The sequence below is a fragment of the Hakea prostrata genome, chromosome 7 (assembly GCF_041222555.1).
Source record: "Hakea prostrata isolate BN-2017 chromosome 7, UWA_Hpros_2, whole genome shotgun sequence".
Lineage (NCBI taxonomy): Eukaryota > Viridiplantae > Streptophyta > Magnoliopsida > Proteales > Proteaceae > Hakea > Hakea prostrata.
The window spans coordinates 24,493,127-24,510,022 of record NC_142606.1 but is presented as its reverse complement, the minus strand read 5'-3'; the positions used below and the strand labels follow the sequence as shown (position 1 = coordinate 24,510,022).

Genomic DNA, 16,896 nt, shown 5'->3' with positions numbered 1-16,896 from the left:
AAATAAAATTCTAAGAAAGTAAACATTCTCTCCCAAAAATACTAGCACTACAGCAAGAACTATTCTGGTTGGTGAAACACAATGAATACATCCTTGTTCTAAATAGGACCAGCAGGCGGTCGAAACATCTCTCTTAATGGCCCTGGATCTATTTCTTTGCGTAGGTAATGAGCATGGCATGCTGTGGGCTTATCTTAAAATTCTGTAGACCCTGCATTGCAAGCGTTGATTGCATCTCATCTCCATACTCAACAAAAGCAATCCCTGGCTTTGCCTCTATCATTCTAACCTCCTTAAATCCTGCGTACTGGCAAAACAGCATTTGCAGCATCATTGTAGTTGCATCAGCAGGGAGATTTTGAACAAACAAGATGTTATTTGGTGGAGCAGGGGCTTCTGGAAGAGCAGACTTTGCGCCTCCCATGAATGGTAATTGAGATAACTGCAAAATTCAATAAAAGCAAAAGAATGTCTCAGCACCATCCGTCAATGGAATGGATAATCCACACCTTTGCATAATAAATGTAAAAGAAAACAAGAAGAGCCTCTTGTATTTGCATGATCACATTTCAATACTTGCCTTTTGTTTTAATATAAGTGCAACCTACATAATCTGTTAGTGTTGAAGTGTACCAAAGAAGTGAAATTACTAAAATCTAAAAAATAATAAAATAAAACAAAAGACCAACCCCACAAGGTTCCAACTACTGCAGGGTCGGGAAGGGGCAAATGTGTGCACCCTTACCTCCTGCCTCACAGAGGTGGGTGTGTCCAAGTTTCAGAACCACAAGTGCAACTTAACTGTTGCACCTAGGCTTGCTCACTATTAAAAAATATATATACAAGAAAATCTTATCAGAACAGAATTTTATTGAGTCACCCAACTCATAGAACCAATGGAATTGGGATATTTCGTAATTAGCTGATGGAAATAGAAATAGTGAAGTGAATAATAAACAGAACAGATAGACAGAGTGATACAAAAAACAGAACAGTTGTAAAAACAGCTATAATTTGTCGACAGAAAATCACTACCATCTATCCACATATCAAATTTCAAGCATTTGTATCTACAACTCAATCCAAATGTGAATCATTCAAGGAAAATGAAATCTGCCATGTGCCAAACCAAATTCATTAAACTGTCATATGTAGATCATTAAGTTGACAAACAATTTTGACATGGTTATATCCGTAGGAAAACTTCTCTATCAAACGACCAATGTGGACCTGGATCAGTTGACAAAGACCAACATGTCAGTGTTATCATGTCAACTCCATTTGCATACCAAGCAGTTCAAATTGCTTAATCCAGCTATATATTGAATGCTTTCTTGAATGGTAAGGTCTATTTCTATCATCAAGAAATATGCTAAGTTGGTTTCCCCTTGAAGGATGGGAGCTCTTCATGAGCTTTAGAACTAGGTTACTCCTTCGATAAACACTGATTTAAAGGTCTACCTCTCAGACCAATGGCATCCAACAGAGAAACAAGTAAATTGTGCATTCTCCATCTTCACAGAAGGGATCTAACATATTAAGTGGTACATTAAATTTTTTATGCACAAGTCTACATCAACAAATCAACTTTTACTCATAGGTGCTACTTCTAAATTAACCTTTTAAATCTTACTCACTTCTAATCTACCATCCATTATAATCATTTATCTGTTCCAACATCCACATCTCAGCTATAACTCCATTGAAGAATATTTTGTCCCTGTACTGCATAATATAGACACCTAATAAGATTTATCATCACCTTCAATAGAATGATAGAGAATCATGTAGGCAAATATTAAAATGTAGGTGACCAAAGAGATAGATCATGTATCTAAAGGAAAGCAATCTTACAGGAGGTGTTGCACCAAAGGCACCGCCATAAGTGGAATTTAAACCCATCCCTGCTTGATTAGCATCATGATGTTGTTCTTTTTTCTTTCTCTCAGCTGCAATAAAGGATGATACAAATATTCAGAAGGGGCAAAATTGCAAATATATGCAATCACTAAAAGAATATTACTAACATAAGAAGAAATGGTACAATGCTAACACAAAACAAAATTTTGAGCAAAAAGAGAATAAAACATCTAGATATAATGCAGATAGGAATCCATTTAGTAATTTAGAAAAGCATGTCTGTTCCTCGAAAACATGCTAAAGGTGGTATAGATGAAGAATCACTTGAATTTGGACATAATTTGGATGAATTTGAATCTATAAACCACCAACGTATAAGAATATTTCATTGTGGTCTGTAACCATCAAAAAAGAGGTTCACAGTTGCAATTTGCAAACAACCCAAGAAATAACAAGGCCACTGACATTCACTTTTGTTTTGTTTTGCCATCACAGGGATATAATTCTAGGGGGTAATAGAAAATCTTATCTGTGTTCCTCTGGTATGCCTTAGTAAACTCTGTAGTTTTAGCTAATTTAAGGAATTTCTTTCTGTTATCTCTCCACACCCCCCCCCCCAAACCAAAAAAAAGGAGAGAGAAAGGAAAAAGACACTAAAATTTAGGACAAAAGGTTCCGAGAAGTGAGAACACGGAAAAAAATAATGCAGAAAAGCTCTTGCCCTTAGTCTTGGTTCAGTTTTTAGCCAACTATGCGCCCAGTTTCAGGTCTCACTCAAGTCACTCAACCTTGTGATTCAAGTAAGGTTAATCCCCTAGAGGCCTCAGAGTCATGAGGCCCAGAATGGAAAAGTTTTACAGCTTGCAGTTAAAAGGCTTCCTGGTCTCAGAGACTTATCCTTGGGACATGGTCCAAGTCATGGTAATTAATTAATGGGGCTAGGTTAGGATTCTCTTAGTCCAGCCTTGTAGGTTAATTTTCAACTATACTAATTTATCAGAAAAATTAGGAGACTTCATGTCAGTAAATGGCTGGAGGAATTTTTCCTTTTCTGCTTGATTTGTGTTTTTTAAGAGTTTAAAGCAATCCACAGCTGGAAGTGGTATCTTTTATCATTTAAGAAGCTTTTCAAGTTGTTAAAAGTTAGTTAAAAACTTCTCGATGGTAGTAGGTAGTTTTCTTTAAGTTCTACTTTATTTTATTTTTCTGAAACAATCAGGATTGATTCAAAAGTAAGTATTACTATGGTGCAAGGATTTTTAACCCCCAACAATTTGATCATATGGAACAGAATTTTTTCTTATTTTTTTTGTCGGGAAGGGTGAAAATGTTCTCCCTAACATCTCTTCCCTCTCCCTACAATATTTCCCCCCCTTCCATGGTTGTAGTTTCTCTAGTTCTTCTTCCTCCAACTTATCTTATCCTTGGGCTTGTGAGCAGGGAAATCTAAGAGTAAATCATCAAGACATCACTTTAGTGACTGAATATTGTGAATGGTACCTGGAACTGTAACTATGAAGATCATCTCATACTGATTCTGTAAAAGGTACAAAGGTCCGAAGAACAAGAACAGGCTTCTGATGGAGTGGTTAAATATGGTTTTCAGTGAATTAAGAAATGAAAGATTAAGAATGAGAAATTGTAAATTTCTAAAAGACAGAATTTTCCCTGCTGTACATACCATCTGACAATGACATGTTCTCTTCTCTTTACGTTATTAAGGAAATGAGAAACCTCCGTGCATGATCAACTTTTAGTTAAGAGGTTGATAGGTTAACCTGTTGGACTAGATCCCAAGCAAAAACAACTCAAACAAATAACCCAAAATTAACATCATATTGAACCTTGTCAAATGAGGATGCTAAGATGGATGAGTGGCGAAACTAGAACAATAAGATAAGGAATGATTATATTAGAGTTGGTCCGGAAGTAGCTCCAATAAGCGATAAGCTACGAGAAGGTTGTTTGAGGTGGCACAGACACATTCGACAAAGGCCTATAAATGCACCCGTACGGAGAAGTGATATAATCCACATTGAAGGCATTAGAAGAGTTAGAGGCAGACCTAAGAGAACCTTAAGAGAAGTGGTGAGAAAGGATATGCAGAAGTTAGGCTTTGTATCTAGCATGGCCTCAAATAGAGCTGATTGGTAGGCAAGAATCCATGGAGCTGACCCCATTTAGTTGGGACAAGGCTCGATGATGATGATGATGATGATTGAATCTTCTCAAATGAAGGTCAGACTATAGGAATCAAGCATGAATATGAATTATGGACCGCAGGGCATGTATAACTTGGTTTCCAAAGTGAAAGATCAGCTTTCTACTTGAAAAGCTAACTCAAAATCTCTTGTGGGGCAAATCACTCCAGCAAAGTTGGTTGTTATGACTATGCCTTATTACTGAATACAAACTGCTTCCATTCCCAAAGGGCGTTTTGCAGGAGATGGAAGCCTGTAGGACATTTGTTTGGGGCGAGTCTCATCAGCAAAAGAGGATCCATTTGATGAGTAGGAACATCTCTGTCATCCCATCAAAGAGGGTGATTTGGGGTTAGAAACCTTGGGAAGGTTAACAATGCTTTCATGATGAAGTGGTTTGGGAAAACCTTCAACAGAAAATATTGTGGGTGGAAGTTCTTCACTCAAAATATGATTTTAGTAGGAAAAAGTCTCATTTTCTGGCAGCGGTCTGGACTCCATTGTGGAAAATGATGCGTCAGTCGCTCCAATTAGTATTTTTACTGGAGATGGTGAGAACTCCCTCTTTTGGCTGGATAAATGGTGTGAACCAGGTTTAGACCTAGAATCAATGGTGGTTTCTCCTATTTTGAGGTCTTTAAAAACAGAGAACATTATCCAGTATGTAGGCATTGACGGATCTTGGTGTTGGAGTTGATTCAAAACTTGATTCCACAGGATATTTGTTTGAGGATTAATAGATGGGTACCTCCGTTGTTGAACCTTGTTAGGGATGTTTTTGTTTGGAACCTTCCAACTGAAGGTGTGTTCTCAGTCTAGTTTGCGTACAAGTATTTGCTGAGTGTAGATTTGCCCTTGGTTAATCATGCTATGGACGCTAATATTTGGAAAGCAATCTGGAGATTAAAGGTTCCATTCCGAATTTGTGCGTTCCTCTGGTTGGTTTGCAATGACAGGTTGCTCACCAACTCCAGAAAGTGGACATTGCATTTATTGGGCCATGAGTCATGTAGTTTTCATTTAAATTGGGGAGGATAGCATGCATGTATTAAGAAAATGCAGTTTTGGAAAGGGCATCCACAGTAGGGTGGTTCCAGAGAAGCATCACAATTGGCTCTTCACTTGTGGGCGTGAAAATTGGCTGGCATCTAACCTGTGCAGGCACACTTCAAAGTCGTCAGCTGAATGGCCGATCAGGTTTGCTTGTACATCATATCTCCTATGGGGTTGGTGAAACAGAGATATGCATTAACCCCATTTTATGAGGCCTGGTGATGGCATTACTGTGATAAACAAGTATTACTCAACAGTCATAGAAGCTTGGTCAACTTGCCTTAATACAGCGGTAAGGCCAGCCAGGAAAAGGATTACAGATGGGTGGAGATCGGCGGTTGTTGGAGGTTTCAAGTGCAACAGGGATGCAGCAGTACACAAGAATGGTGGCTTCACACAAATCAGAGGAGTCTTCTGAGACCAGGAGGGTGCATACAAGGGAGGATCTGCATTAAAAGGTTGGACGAGTGTTCAGTCCTCAAAGCTGAACATAGAGCAATCAAGGAGGGGATTGGTTTGGCCGTGGATTTAGGGAGGCTCCTACTGCAGGTGGAATCTGACGTGAAGAAGGCTATTTTGCTTCTTGATCCCAATCGGGAATTGGAGGGGAGATTTGCTAGACTGTTTGCTTACATTAGAACCCTGTCTACCTCTAATGGATTATCACTTTTCGCAACATAGGTAGAGAGGCAAATCATGCTGCTGATTGGATGTCTAAGTAGCAGCTAAGCTTGGCTAACTCTTTGACATTCTTTCCGAATCCCGCCTGGAATTCAGAGAGGATTCTACAGGTGAATATAACTGATTGAAGTGCTGCTTCTGTTTAGTTTCTGCTCCTGAGGTTTTTGACCCCATTTTTTAATCGAAAAAGAAAATGGACAGATCATAACTAATTAAAAGAATAGCAATGTCTGAAACACGGAAATTGAGAAAACTCAAATTTAATCAGAACTAACCCTCAGTAACTGCATATCTACACGTCAGAATCGTCTAAAACCTTGGCTTAAACCTTTAGGCACACCCATTCTGTGTTATTTCAATACACTTCGCAAACATGCTTTTTTGTTTTTGTTTTTGGTGGACAAATGTGACATGAGGAAAGATGCCAAACAAAGAAAACATGCAACAGGTTAGCACTATTGATGCAAGTAACTAAGTGTAAATACCATTTTAAAATCTAAAGGGATAATGTGGATGCGGGTGTTGGTGGTCTTGATACTATATGAGTTACACCCCCAGACTCCAATCTACCATAATTTCTAAGTTGGCTATACAGGATCACCATGAGAGAAAAAAAAAAGGATCAAACAATCCATTTGGTTTTGATTATTTTGATAGGAAAACAATCAATCTCGTACTTTCTCAGAAAAGCTTGTCAATGAAGGCCTTAAATTGGTTTGGTTGATTTTCTACATCTCAAATTTCTAATGAAGGAGGTTTATTATCACATAGCTTTTTTGGGTCAATCTTCAGGCAAACCAAGCAAATCACAACCCACGGTTAGCTCAACAAGGCTCCAACAGTTCCCTTCATATGCTTCTGCGTTAATCACTGGTGATTCAACACACATCACCAAGTCGATTTAAAAATTTTGGGTTCCATTCAAGTGAAACATCTATGGCACAACTCCAGTGCCATTGTTGCTTTCTAGTTAATACCCCCACTTCTTTAGGTTTATAAGGTTAGGGCTTTCATAAGTCTGTATGTTAATCTTCATTCCTGATCATTCTCACCTTGAAATCAAAACTTTCAAGTTGACTAATAGAATAAACTAGGTCTGGAATCATCATAACTGGAGAACCCCAAACACATCATCAACCCACCATGTACTGAGAGGGAGAAAGAAGAATGATTAACATGGTGAATTGCATCTCAACCACAAAGGTTTCTATCCCACCAGTTACATGATTTGACTGCTTGAAATCAAGGTCAGAAGATCCCCACATAAATGGGCACAGACCTGTCTGCAATCAATCTTCAATACAAAACCAGATCAGAATCATCTTGAGCTTTTCCATGACATAATTGAGTGGAGTTGCAGGAATAAAAAGTGTGCAGTGGGACGAAGAAAACTATCTCCAATCCCTTCATTGTTCTAGGGTAAATTTATTTAAAAATTGGGAGGAACGCTGTACCGATTTGATTTGCAAATAAAATATCAACGTTGTCTAATCTTATTAGACTAAAGAGTAAGTGGTTAGTTCTGTAAAAGATAAACCCAATAACTCATAACTTTCCCTCTTTTTATTTAGTTTTTGTGATAATTAAGGAGTCTCCTTATCTAGGGTAATTTTGTTTAAACATTGGGAGGAACACTGTACTGACTTGTTTTGCAAATCCAAACTCAACTTTGTCTAATCTTATTAGACTAAAGAGTAAGTGGTTAGTTCTGTAAAAATAACCCAATAGTTTTCTGTCTCATAGCTTTCCCTCTTTCTATTTAGTTTTTGTGATAATTAAGAAGTCTCCTTAATCTAGGGTAAGTTTGTTTAAAAATTGGGAGGAATGCTGTACTGATTTGTTTTGCAAATCTAAGCTCAAGTTTGTCTAATCTTATTAGACTAAAGAGTAAGTAGTTAGTTCTGTAAAAGATAACCCAATAGTTTTTTCTCTCATAAATTTCCCTCTTTTTATTTAGTTTTTGTGATAATTAAGGAGTCTCCTTTTTGTAACCCTGCGCAAGAGAGGAGACTACCTTATCTGACTAGGTTATTATTAGTGGTTGACTGACAATAGAACTCTTCCCCTAGCAGCAGCTCCGCAGGAAGAACTAAAAGATAAGTTTTAAAAGTCAATAGAGAACCGCCAACTCAACCAATCAATTGATAGTTCAGAGTTCAGCTTTAGTTCTGTTGTCTTATATTTTCAGCATTGTAAAATGATTGTGAAAGCCAGCAGCCTCAATTATGTGATTTTGGAACAGAATTTGTTGTTAGGTGAGATTTTGATCTTCTCTCTTTTCTTCCAAGTTACCCAAAAATGGCTACTGTCAACAACCCCTAATCTTCTATTCATGGCAGATCCTTCTTTTGATCTGCATCATCCATAGCCTTCAATTTCATAAGCATATGGTCTCCTAACTGACCTATTAAATTGTCCACAAAGCAGGCCTCACAACCCAATTGGCATTCTTCAAAATTCGTGCAACAGATGAAGTCATTTCCATCTCTAAAACTTTCTCATATAACTCATAGATTAGTCACTAATTAACAGAAGACACAAGTCCACTACACCCACCAAGTTCTGATTCTATTGGGAAAATCTTCTCATTTGGTGAAACCATACCAGAAAAATCTATAAATGACCATATCATTCGAACTATCAATAAAATAATGCACATTGTGACATTGAGAAATATACACGGAAATCTACAAAGTGGCCGATTCCAAGTTTCCTAATTTATCCAGCCTAGATTAAACAACAAAACCACAACTTCTTCTAAGTGTGCTCAACAAAGCTCATATGAATCAAGCAAAGTAAGCAATGGTAACAAGAACGTATAACGAACAAAAGGGAAACCAACAACCAGAAGAGCAACACCGTACCTTTATCATCATGCCTCTTTCGCCTTTCCCTAGGAACAAAAGTACCATCAGCCTTCGCTATCACATCTGATTTTGTTTTTGCATATTGTATCCTCTGGATTAAAAAAAAAAAAAAAAATCAGAATTCATCAACTAAGAAAGCCAGTAACGGCCATAACACAACATCTCGGCTAGAAGATAGATATTTGGGGTTCAAATACGTGTTCTTACAAAATCCGTCCCTATTAGACCTAATTCACAAACTGGTGAAAGAAGTGCAGCAATAGCGTACCATTGGCTTGTCATAGAACGGAAAACCCTGCATTTGCCGGAGGGCATTGGTGGCGGAGGAAACTTCTTCAAAGATAACCCAAGCTTGGCCTTTATGCTTCAAAGTCTTGAATGCTAAAACCTCCAAAATCTTCCCAAACTGTGAGAAGACCGCGAATAAGGACTTTTTCAGCTCTGTATTAAAGCAACTCGTTAGATTCAGATAGAAGACAATAAAATCCCAAACCAGCTGAACGCAGAAAGAAATTGATTTAGGAGGAATGCCCTATTCAATTATTGTTTTCCAAACAATATATAATTTAAGAAAAGTTTCAAGCTTTAGAAACAGAAAATTAACAAAACCTAGCTTAAAGAAGGGAAATTGAAACGATGAGTTCCATACCTTCGAGTTTAATTTTCTCATTGAGATTGTTAATGTATATGGTCATGTTAGGAGGAACCTCGCCTGTGCTCATCTCTGCAACCATTCTCCTAACAATTTACAAACACACTACTTTTTGCGCCAAAACGTTGAGAGCGAGGTTTAACACTTCAATCGGAATAGAAAGAAAGAAGAAATGACGGTAGCCCTGCGCAGCGGCACACCATTGGAAACTGGTGGACTCGCGGCTTCATCAGACGGTGGGGCATAACCGACTGATAGATTTAGGGGTCAGGCGGCTTAATTCCGGTCTAGCCGGTCTATCAGCCCAAAAACAGCTAGACTTTGTACGGCCGGTTAAATTTTTGGTTTGGTCCGGTCTTGTCTTGGGCCACAATGGATCACCTCAGTCAAGCTTAAGTGGATTTTTATGGCGCTGTAGACTCATTGGATTCTTATAATGTTTAAATTTAAATTGGATTAAAAATAAATAAAAAGAAATCTTACAAACTACTTAAAGTTTTCAATCATATCTTTTCTTTTTCTTTGTGGATTCTTCATTAGGGCATTGAAAAGACCTTTCTCCAACAATACACTTGAAAGCATCATTAATTTTTCTTAGAATGTTCATACATTTCTCACTTTATTTCCTTTCTTAATGATCATTCTCTCTTTATCCTTAATTAGATCTATAATTGTTGATTTGGATTGGTAATCCCAAATAATATTTTTTTTGAGCAAATTGCATTGGCACTCCAAAATGGAGGCTTTAAAGCATTGACACCTACTTTATGTTTGAAAAATTGCTCGTTTCCCACAGACCACAGACGGTGCCTAATGATGCGTCCAAAAATTGTTCAGCCCTCAAAATTCTTGCAAAATAGGTTGAATCAATAATTTGAACACCACAAAGCTCTGAATAGTTGCAGAACTTAAATTGAACGAATTAATAAAGGAAAAATGATTCAGTTACCTTCACTGTATGTCCTCTCTTGGTTTATATAAGGTTTACCTGTGGTTGTTAATCGTTGGGTCAATCCTTGCCTTTCTCTTGTGGCCGCTCGATCATAGGGTTTTACCCTTCTTTCGGAGGTAATGGTAGTTACCTTCTTTGGCATGATTGCCCATTCCATATTGGTGTTAATTACCTTCCGTGACACGATCGTGTATCCTGAATTTGATGAGAACACGTATCTCTTTATAACCATTGGGTTTCTTTGTGCTTACACTACTTTTTGATTCTACCCTTAAACCAGTCCCGACTGATATCTTTGACCCAACCATGGTCGAACCCAGCTTGTCATTATTTTTCCTGATCAGATACACTCAAGGGTTAACTTAGCTTTGACAATGGCAGCTTAAGTTGTTTGAGTTGGGACCTAGCGTGTTCAGTTTGTTCAGCATGTACTTTGGAGCTGCAAGCTATTAGGAATGCCCTCAAACTGGACATTTCCATTAACATAGCTCGAATTGAAGTCCACTCAAATTGTAAGCCTGCTATACTCGCCCTTAATAGGCAGATGCATTCCATGAACTGGCCCAACAGCAGCCAAGTGGAGGAGATTCTAATGTTTCATGCACATTTTAGATAAAAAAAAAGCTTAATATAAATCTTCTTCTGACAAAGAAATTAGAAAACTTAGATCATTGACTTTTAAACGTATTGAGTTCTTTGCTTATAATTAGATGAATGATTTATAAAAGGATTTATAATTTGAAATCTTTTGATTTATAATGCTTACTATAGTTTTTTTTATCACAATTACATGTTCTCATACTAAAGACTGTGTGGAGTAGGTCATATCATCCATGGATGCACCGTAGACTATCAACTTTTTTTTTTCATTATTATTTTCTCTTCCCTTTCTTGCCTTCCAAACATAGCCTCAAAATTTTTTACATAAAGACCAAAACTTAATGGCATATTTTCATGAAAGGGGATCAATATATTATAGCACAGACCATCCATCATAACTAAAGATACCCAAGACCAGATTTAAAGTTAGTTTTTGCATAAATTAAATTTGGATGAAAATGTGTTTTTCTTCAACCACCCTTATCGCTTAAATATTCTGGAATGTCAAACCCAAATCACATCATGGATGAAATTATGAACAACTTTTAGTGAACCTTCTCTACACACCAATACAAGATGCATTCATTCAACTTCAACAGTAACAGATCATGGATTCAAGAAAAACCCTGTGAAACAATTTATATCACCCCTCTTGCTGTACAGAGGATATTGTCCCGTTAATTTACAGATAGTATACTACTCTCTTGAAAGCTTGAATTTTCAATAAGCTTTGGTTTCACGAGCTTTTGATCGTTGCTGATAGGGAAGCAAGGTTTGTCTAGACTCATACCATCAAATACAGCAAAAAACCTGTCTCTCTCTCCCCTCCCCCCCTCCAAAAAAGAAAAAAGAAAAAAAAAATTCAATTATAACAAAACCAAGCTCCTGAGACACGTCCCCACTTGGTAGGAACCAAAGCTGTAAGGGACACTGTATGTATCACATGTCAAAAACCTTCCACTTTTAGGGAGCCGCTCAGCGAAACGCAGTAGAACCCGATGATACGAGAACCTGTTAAAACAAGCAAATCAATATAAGAGAAAGCAAAGCCCCCTTGAGCTTAAAATTTGCATCAATGAAATGGTTGATCAATTACTATCAAATCGCATACCTGCCTAAGAGTCAATCCTGATCCTGATGTATTAGAACTACTTTCGGCTGGTTTGTGTTCGACCGGTTTGTGTTCGACTGGTTTGTGTTCGACCGGTTTGTGTTCGACTGGTTTGTGTTCGACAGGTTTTTGTTCGGCTGGTTTGTATTCGACTGGTTTGTGTTCGGCTGGTTTTAAGATGTGGAAAGAGCACACTAGATACTCATCAACACTCAGTAAAGCACCTGCATTATCAAACTCTCCACCATAATTTGGAGCTGAAAACAGTGTGACCAATCTTCGCTTCGCAAAGAATTCATAGCCATCTTCCACTACCTGCAAATTAATTTTAAAAATGTTAACATAAATCAATTCAATAAGGAGAAGTTAGCCTGTTCTTAATGATGATACTGTGGCCATATATAGATGCCAATGCCCCGTACGTTGCCCATTAAAGGATGGCAATGAAACTCAGTATAAAGTTTATACTTTCCCAAATATCCCAAAAAATGAATAAATAAACATCATCATGACTAGATACTATAAATCCAATGCACTCCTTTTAGATAGAGAATATAAAAGAATATCCAAGTGCTAGTTCAAGGAAAAGAACAAATGGGAGTGGGGGAAGGGAAGATTAACTCATTGACAGACTTCAACCCAGTCATTTGAATTTAAGGCTTGTAACGGTAGTTATTTCACATCCCCCAAAAAAAAAAAAATCTTTTCTACCCATACTATTTTGCTTATTATAACCACTGCTGTAGCATTAAATTGTGTTATCACTCTTGCTTCACCGGATAAAATAGGCCCCTTCCCCTGTTTCCGCCTACATACATGGGATGTTTTCAGAAAAGAACATTGTTCACAGGTAGTAGGGTGACAAAGTCCACAGAAAGAATAAGAAAAGTGATTTCAGGAGTTGAAGTGTGCTAACCTGATGGCCACGACATATTAGATCAAGATCATTCCTCTTCAAAAATTTAGCAACTGTATCAGCTCCAAATCTACATGACACACCTCGATCACTTTCACCCCATCCCTCAATCTGGGGATCAGGATCAGACCATAGCAAATCACAAACTAGACCATTATCTGGAATCTCAATGGGCCTAGAGATATCATTTATTTTATTCACATTTTCCAACTCTGGAGAGAGACCACCATGCATGCAAAATATTTTTTCATCAATGAGTGCAGCCAAAGGCAAACAATTGAAGCAGTCGGTAAATATTTTCCATAGCCGGACATTAAACCTTCTTTTACACTCGTCATAGAAACCATATACTCTATTAATTTTCGCATCTTCATGGTTCCCCCTTAGAAGGTAGATTTTGTTAGGATACCTCACTTTGTAGGCTAGAAGCAAACATATGGTCTCTAAGCTTTGCTTGCCACGATCAACATAATCCCCAAGGAAAAGATAGTTTGCAGTGGGAGGAAAGCCACCAATATCGAAGTGTCTCAAAAGGTCTTGGTATTGCCCATGTATGTCACCTGTAAGGAAGTCTAAAATATTAGAGAGATCAAGAACATTGAAAGAGTGGGTGTCATTTTTGTGCATATCTAGCATCTACAAGCACTAATCTTGTGGCTGCTATTAAGCATACCTGTTACATTTTTTCATGTTTTCATATGCCACAAGGCACAATTTAACGCTTTCCTCTTCTCTTTATTTATTTATTTTTTTTGCCAATTTTTTATGAGAGGGAGAGGTACATATAATTGAGTAGTTCTAATATATTCCTTGTTAACCAGACATCTTTTACAATTCAGGTGTTTATCATTCGCATCTCAATAGATTTTAAACTTTGTTTTATCAAATAAAGTAGGAATAAATTAAGAAGACAAGTTTGATAGTTTTGTGTAGTATTTTAGGTCAAATACCAAAAATTTTCACCTAAGATATTTGGCTTCTTCTCTGTACATTTTATTCCTGTAAAATGAGTCACACAACTTTTGAACCCTGAAGGAGGAATGATATTTCTGCTTGAGTAATGGGGATGGGTTGGGAATGAGAGGGATTTAAACAGTACACCCCTTGTCTATGTATTCTTTTCAAATATGCAATAATTTTCAGCTCTATAATATCTTCTTGCATTATGTAAGACATGATGCACATTTTTAGCCCTAACAAGAAAATGAAAGAACCCACCACAATCACTAGTTTGGTCTTCATAAACATCACCAACATAACAAAAGATAGGAAGATATCTTGAAACAGCTATCTATTAAACTAATTAGATAATGCATGAAAAAATAAATAAATAAAACACCATATCAAATAAATAGGAAACTAGAAAGGATATCACAATGAAAACTTATGTAGCACAAAACATTGCTATCCCGAACCAACAATGTCTACTCTTTGCTTTCCACAACAGAAGAATGAAAAAGTGTCGAGAAAAACTTCAACACCCTATGATTGAACAATGTAAACAAAGTTCTGTGAAAATTTGACATGGATTTAAAGCATTTGAACAAGTTTAAAAATATTCAATTTGGTCGCCACAGTTCGTGGGGTTGCCACAGAAATACACCAATTCTAGTATCAATGCCTCGATCATCCATGTAGAAGCAACCTGGCCAACTACCATTTTATTTTAATTACTCAAACCTTAGACCCTCACACTCTGGCATCCAACTGATCTTTTCCTTATATAATTAAAAAAATAAGTAAATGCGAAACTAGAGAAAGAAATATGTCTGTAATTATTCAAGAACAACTAGAGAATTTAAAGCTCGCTAAAGAACAAATAGCAAAAATTTTGAACTTCAATAATTCGCCAATGATACCTATGGCTGCCTACTAAGTCACAATCTCAAGTTTCAATTACACAGAAAAGAAGAAGAAAAAAAACCCAAAGAGGTACAGCGTAATTTTCTCAAACAGCTTTCCGGCATACTTATGGTTCCCTGATACAGCTATCCACGAATTCCAAAAACAAATAGCAGAAATCAATCAGCAGAGATAACAAAAATCAAAGGAACAAGAGAGACTAACCGCAGATTTTGATTGGAGCTTCGAGATGAAGAAGAGCGGGCTGGGAAAGGAAGATATGTCTGGCGTTGACGCAGAGTTGCCGGATCTCACTCTCAGATAATTGAACCTGTTTTCCTCCTTTCCCTTCCAGAAGCCTCCGAATGATATCGTCCAAAATCGTCTCATCCATCGTACCCTCAATCGTCATCATCATTACTAATCAAGAATAGCAACCAAACCACTAAGATTTTTCTTGTTTATCCTCTTCTGATTCCTCTATTGATCGGGAACAAAGGAAGAACAGCGATTGCTTCAAAAGGTCAATAAGACAAGAAGCAATTACTCACAGACCCCTAAAAAGGGGATTTTTTTTTCTTCTTATTCTTATCCTTATTCTTTCTCCAGGGTCTACTCCCAGAAAACGACGTTGTTCAATAAACGTAACGTACGATTGAAGGTCTCCAGTAGAGGAGACGAACTAATCCATCCTTCTCTGCGTCATTTTCCATGACGCGTTTTGAACAGGATAAGAAATTTATTCTTCTACTCTTCACGTCTCCTCCTGCTCTTGTGGCGGCGGTGGTGGTCCTAGACGGTGGCGGAATCTGGTTAAACCTTCCAATGTCCTCTCAATCAGAACTGTAATCTGGCCATCGCCACTGGCTCTGTTGCAAAGACTCCAGCAAAGACGGCGGTTGAAGAAACCTTCAATCCTCACTCGTTATCCATCGCTTTGAAGTGAAGATTTTAGGCATGATTAATGCCTTGCACGAATCTACTTCTTCCACACAGAGAAAGAGAGAGAGAGAGAGGAGTCCAAGGTCAAGAGCTTTTATCTCTCATGACCAGTTGTGCAATTTGCAAAACCGCGTTTTTTGAAAAAGATCTTGCAGATTATTTTTGTATCCAAATTCCCTTTCTTGTCCTTTTCTTTATGCAGAATCGCATCCAACTCTACCCGTTTAGACGTTTACGCCTCCTTCTCTCTCGTTCGCCACGTGACTTTTCATTATTTGAAACTCTCTCTCTCTCCTATCATTGGCGCGTGTGTCGCTTGACCATGGAGATTCTTCTTCCACCGCTAACGTGAGCCGTGGATTTAACAGAGAGAGCGCCGAACGAGTTACCGTTACTCTCTTTTGGTCAAAGGGTAGGTAAGTCGCACGTCTCTATCGAATACTGATAACTGATGTGGTTACCTGCGACCCCATCTTATTCATCACCGTGTCGGACAACAAACTTTCTAAATTATCGGCATTGTGTCGGCCGATACATTGATGATCTATAAATTTTTTTTTCCAAATTCAATGACCATTTACTTCCTATGGATATTTCTTTTGTAAATCATTTTTATTCAATATTGTGGTCATATTTCTTGCATAATGGTGATAGTCTCTTATTTACAAAATCTTTAATCTATAGATGTGCTTTTAACATAGTGTAGCATCTTTTGTAGAGACAGTAAATCTAATGAAGTCATAGAATCAAACCTTTGTATCTACTGCACCTTTTCCCCTCCCTCTGACTTGTGGGCCCTATGTGTGATGCCCCGCGTCTTTTTATATTATTATGTTATTATCGTGTGCAAGGTTTAAAGTATCCCACGATACCATACGATACTAGCCGATACGTATTCATATTTGACTCAACCGATACGATACATTTCGATACGTATCTCTATTAAATTACACTAAAATACATTAAATAAAGTGATACAATACTCGATACAGGACGATACGTCTCTTAAAATCACTTGACCGATACGATACTCGATACCGATACTTTAAACCTTGATCGTGTGTGAATGTGTCAGTCTTTAAGATTATTAACGAAAATGCATGGATTGGATGACAGCTCAATGACTTGATTGAACTGCTTGAAATGGAATGTTGATAGCATTCTTGAACTGTTAATTATGCATTTGAAAGAATGATTATGCATGTTAAATGTAAATTAT

General features: G+C 37.5%; 2 protein-coding genes across 2 annotated transcripts; both read right to left on the bottom strand.

Moving 5' to 3' along the window:
- Window positions 1–8: 8 nt before the first annotated feature.
- Window positions 9–9,478, bottom strand: U1A (spliceosomal protein U1A). The gene is made up of 5 exons (XM_089160436.1): window positions 9,312–9,478; window positions 8,931–9,103; window positions 8,660–8,753; window positions 1,855–1,949; window positions 9–442 (listed from the first exon to the last, which is right to left on the bottom strand). The coding sequence occupies exons 1-5, from the start codon at window positions 9,394–9,396 to the stop codon at window positions 149–151; spliced, it is 741 nt and encodes a 246-aa protein (XP_089016562.1). The 5' UTR covers window positions 9,397–9,478; the 3' UTR covers window positions 9–148.
- A 2,001-nt stretch (window positions 9,479–11,479) lies between these two features.
- Window positions 11,480–15,814, bottom strand: LOC149010732 (serine/threonine-protein phosphatase PP1 isozyme 9-like). Its single transcript, XM_089162838.1, has 4 exons — window positions 14,961–15,814; window positions 12,894–13,453; window positions 11,978–12,292; window positions 11,480–11,877 (listed from the first exon to the last, which is right to left on the bottom strand). The coding sequence occupies exons 1-4, from the start codon at window positions 15,151–15,153 to the stop codon at window positions 11,842–11,844; spliced, it is 1,104 nt and encodes a 367-aa protein (XP_089018964.1). The 5' UTR covers window positions 15,154–15,814; the 3' UTR covers window positions 11,480–11,841.
- Window positions 15,815–16,896: the final 1,082 nt, after the last annotated feature.

Bases quoted from the DNA above. Each gene is read 5' to 3' on its own strand.
- U1A (XM_089160436.1), bottom strand. From the start codon at position 9,396: ATGGTTGCAGAGATGAGCACAGGCGAGGTTCCTCCTAACATGACCATA. The intron at 8,754-8,930 runs GTACGCTATTGC...TTTTTAATCCAG, and splicing joins CGTTCTATGACAAGCCAATG to AGGATACAATATGCAAAAAC. The intron at 1,950-8,659 runs GTACGGTGTTGC...CCTTTATTGCAG, and splicing joins AAAGAGGCATGATGATAAAG to CTGAGAGAAAGAAAAAAGAA.
- LOC149010732 (XM_089162838.1), bottom strand. From the start codon at position 15,153: ATGATGATGACGATTGAGGGTACGATGGATGAGACGATTTTGGACGAT. The intron at 13,454-14,960 runs GTTAGTCTCTCT...ACTTCCTTACAG, and splicing joins AGCTCCAATCAAAATCTGCG to GTGACATACATGGGCAATAC. The intron at 11,878-11,977 runs GTATGCGATTTG...TTGTTTTAACAG, and splicing joins CAGGATTGACTCTTAGGCAG to GTTCTCGTATCATCGGGTTC.